This window comes from Trichechus manatus, unplaced genomic scaffold (genome assembly GCF_000243295.1).
Source record: "Trichechus manatus latirostris isolate Lorelei unplaced genomic scaffold, TriManLat1.0 scaffold00177, whole genome shotgun sequence".
Lineage (NCBI taxonomy): Eukaryota > Metazoa > Chordata > Mammalia > Sirenia > Trichechidae > Trichechus > Trichechus manatus.
Window position 1 is genome coordinate 1,558,723 of NW_004444113.1, and position 4,331 is coordinate 1,563,053.

Sequence of the window (4,331 nt, forward strand, 5' to 3'; positions counted from 1 at the left end):
CAGCATCCCTGGCCTCTACCTCCTAGATGCTAGCATCACCACCCTCCCTCAGTTACAGCAACCAAAAGTGTCAGGCATTGCCAAATGTCCCGGGCGGGGGGAGGTCACCACCCCTCCCACCCCCACCGTTTGAAAAGCCCCACTCTACAGGAATCAGAACCAGGAGTCACTTGTACAGGTGTGTCTGCTCCAGCCAAATGGGTAGAAAGAAGAGCTGGCACAGGAGCTGTCTTCTCACTGACTGGCCAACGGGATTGCAGCAATATAAATACTAAAGTGAGAAGTGGAAAGGGGAGGGGAATAGCCATCAAATGATCTAAGCCTTCATACCTCTTGTAACTGCTTGGAGTTTGAAGCAAGGTGGGCAAACGGTCCATGAGGATGCCCAGATCCTTGGCTCTTGCGAACGGGACCAGCTGGGACAGGACCTCCTGATGCAGCGCAGACTCTGAGGGGCCATCGGCACTGAGAAGCCTGCTCTGCAGCTGCCTCCACAGGGCCTTCCTCAAGACAGGAGTGACAGCAGAGGACACTGGGGTGAGATACAAAGAGCAGCAGCTGCACCCAAAGGTGTGCTGGCACTGGCCCATTCCACTCCCAAGAGCTGATTGCTACATTTTCAGGAATCTTGCAAGCCGCTGGTATCACACTGGCAGCCTATCGGCCATGGTAGGAGCGTTCACACCACGGAAACTGGCAAGTGCTATAAATCAGCCTTCCCCCAGAGCCGGCTGTTAAATATTTATCAGCATGCCACCGGCTGCATCTCATCAGCCGACACTGACAGGTACTCTCCAACCCAGTCGGCCCTCGGTGTGACCCCTAGTTCATGGTATGACCATGAGTACAGTAGTCCCCCTTATCTTCCTGTGGACACTGAAACCGAGGATAGTGCCGAACCCTATATATACCGTGTTCTGTCCTGTATATACATGCCTGTGATAAAGTTTAATTTACAAGTCAGGCACAGTAACAGATTACCAACAATGACTGACGATACAGTAGAACAATTACAATAATAGACTGTATTAAAAGTTGTGTGAAAACAAAACAGAAAAAAAAATTATGTGACTGCAGTCCCCACGCAGCGGGAAGGCGTGAGATCTCATCACACTCCTCATTTAACACTTTCGGACCTCGGCCGACTGCATGTAACTGAAACCGCGGAAAGCGAAACCGCGGATAAGGGTGGGGCCACCGCACCAACGTTCTGGATGACAAGGGACCGAGTCTCCAAAGGCACGGGTTCCTAAAGAGAGGTGCACGGAGAACCACCCACTGGAAACCCACTCCTGCGGGGGGATCGCTTACTTAAAAGAAAAAAAAGTCTGTCATCGTGAGCCTCCTCAAGGGTGAACGAAAAATGAGAAAATGGATACTGGATACTGGTGACGGTTGTATAACACTATGAATACAACCAATGACACTGAACTGTGCACATGCAGAACGTAAAAATGGCAAATGTTATGTTACACACCCAAACCAAAACCTACCCCACTGCCGTCGACTCAACTCCGACTCACAGCAACCCCACAGGACGGAGGAGAACTGTCCCATAGGGTTTCCAAGGAGTGGCTGGTGGATTTGAACTGCCGACCTTTTGGATAGCAGCCAAGCTCTTAACCACTGCACCACCAGGATGCCGTGTTACATATGCATCTACCAGAGTTAAAACAAACTACAAAAGACATCTTTCATCACTGACGTGAAGCTACACAAAACAGAAACAAAGGAGTGAGTGAAAATCACTCATACATTCGATAAGAAAGAAAGAAATTGAATTTGAGGAGCTCAGAAAGTGCCTTAGATACGAAACCTGGCAGGTGGAGGAGGAGGAAGGGAGAGCCGCCTCTGCTCCTATCAGCTTCCCTAAACTTCCCCGCTGGACGGAAAAGTGAGGTAGGATGAGGGACAGATAAGCCCTGAGCGACCCCTGCCTCTGACCCTGTCCCCCAGCCCACAATGGCCCCAACAGCTGTCCATCCCCCTTCACATGAAATAACTCGGAGTTGATGGGGCCAAGGGCTACACCTCAAGACGTAAGGTCGAAGAGTCTGGAGGGCTGGGGGAGCAGTGTTGGGTCAGGATTTCTGAATCTTCAGAACTGGGTCTGACACGGAAATGGAACAAAGCCACACCCTTGGATATGAAGTTCCCATGCCTAAACAAACATGCAGTTCACCTCACCGGCCCCTTGGGGTACCCGAAGCCAGCCCGTACCTCCTGCTGGGCGTGTGAAGTGTCCCCGAGACCGGCGCTGGAGGTACACGTGGACGAGGGGCAGGAAGACGTCGAGGCCCTCCTGTAGGACCAGCCTGGAGCCGGCCTGCAGGCACCAGAGCTCGAACCGCAGCAGGTGGGTACAGCTCTGCTGAAGGAGCAGGGCCACGATGCGCAGGGCCGCTGGCGTCCGCCGGGCCAGGCAGTAGTCGAGAAGGCTGACCCCGACTGTGGGGGCCAGCTCAGGGTCCCTCTGCAGAGCGTGGAGGAACACCGTGTCCAGCTCGTCCACGGCCAGTGTGGGCAGCAATGCCCCCAGGCCCCTCACATACTCGGAGGCCCAGAGGAGCTCGCCGCTCAGTGGCTGGTCCTGGGGGCTGCTGGTCAGGAGCTGGACCAGGGTCTTCCCAAGAACGTTCAGGTGTCTGCGCTGCCCGGGGGGCTTGGCGGCCCGCTGGGTCACCAGGCAGGCCTCAGGCAGGCCCAGGAGGGCCAGGGTGACCTCGCGGAGCCGGGCACCCTCCATGTACAGATGCAGCGCCTGCAGGGCCTCCAGCTGCGGGAGGGCCTTGGGTGGCGACGTGACTGGGTCCACCCTCCTGGCTCGCAGCTCTCTCAGAACGCTCTGTGTGATGGCCTCCAAGTATCTGCCCAGCAGGCCCTGCCGCCCGATGTTCCGCAGGATCGGGGCACTCGTGACCAGCAGCTGAAGGATCCCCGCACTCAGACGGGCTGCCAGGAGCTTCACGAGAATGGGGCTGAGGGTATGCGGCGGGAGGGCCTGCTGCTCCAGCGCCAGGAACCAGCTCTCCAGTGTGGGGTGTCTGAGGATGGCTGTGAGCACCTCCTCCAGTGTCTGGAAAGAGTGAGCAAAGCAGAGATGTCGCCATGGCACCCGGGAGAGGAGCGGAGGGGACAGTAGCTGCCAGGTGAGTATCAGCTACTGCCACTGGAGAAAGAGCAAAGGCAGCTTTGCTAACCTACCACCTTCAAGCCTGGTTTAGATGCTGCACCCCAACCCCACCCCGTCACGGCTGCCATCCAGTCGTAACATGACCACACATGGCAGTGAGCAGTGTGGGGGCTGGCTGTGACCTGGTCAGAGCCCTGCAGAGCCCACGTGCAGCCGGTGCATTCACCTGAACGAGTTCACTGTGCAGCAAAGTGCTCCCCAGGGTCGCTCCCAGGAGGGGAAAGGCCAGGTGGCAAGGCCAGAATGAGACTAGGGTCAATCATCCACTGTCTTCCTCCTTAGCAGCCTTGCCCTCCTAAGTATGTCTGTGCTGTAGGCTTCTCCTGACTGGCCAGGCTGTCACAGCTTAGCACAGACTGCGTCTGGGGAAGCAGGGTTATCTACCATCCAGAACGGAGGCAACGCAGCCTCCACTTCTGGAAGAACGCCGAGCCTCGAGTGGTTCCCTGACAAACGAGTTCTGACACGGCCAAGCGGGTTTAAACCACTAAGCAGGAAGCAGCCGAGCAGCCTGGGCAGGACTAGAGAAGTTCTGCTTCAGCTGTTCCAAGCAGCCTCGCTAAACATGACTCTTAGCCAACGATGTCACACCAGTCCCCAGACCAGGAATAAATCTTCCGTCCTTATTTGTTCTTAAGGAAGGAAAGAGACGTCTGTCACACTTCCCAGCCGAGCGCTGCCAGTTTAAAAAAAGGATGTTACACAGCAGGACTGCTTGGTCCCACACGGACAGGCTAATAGCCATTCCCCTGGCAACAAGCACCACCTGTCTGTCACTCTGTCATACTGGGTGGCTGCACGCTGCTGAGATGCTGGAAGCTATGTCCCCGGTCTTTCAAAAATACCAGCAGGGTCACCCATGGTGGACACGTTTCAGGGGAGCTTTCAGACAGAGACAGACGAGGAAGAAAGGCCTGGCGATCTACTCCTGAAAATCAGCCAACAAAAACCCTATGGATCACAACAGAACACAACGGTGCTGGAAGATGAGCCCCGGGTTGGCAAGCACTGATTTAAACACCCAGGGGCTATCGCACAGCGATCACGAAGACAGCACAGAACCAGGCCGTGTTTCGTGCTGGTGTACCTGGGCTGGAGATGACCTGACGACAGCTGACGGCAAAGCCCCCAGAGCCAC

The 4,331-nt window shown here is 55.7% G+C and overlaps 1 protein-coding gene across 1 annotated transcript in view; it reads right to left on the minus strand.

The window, feature by feature from the left end:
* URB1 (URB1 ribosome biogenesis homolog) overlaps positions 1–4,331 on the minus strand; it is an 85,910-nt gene that overhangs the window by 37,685 nt on the left and 43,894 nt on the right. The window contains exons 22-23 of the mRNA XM_023741298.1: positions 2,221–3,076; positions 112–532 (exon numbers count right to left, since the gene is read on the minus strand). Of these exons, the coding sequence (XP_023597066.1) occupies positions 112–532; positions 2,221–3,076 (1,277 nt within the window). The remainder of the gene's footprint in view (positions 1–111; positions 533–2,220; positions 3,077–4,331) is intronic.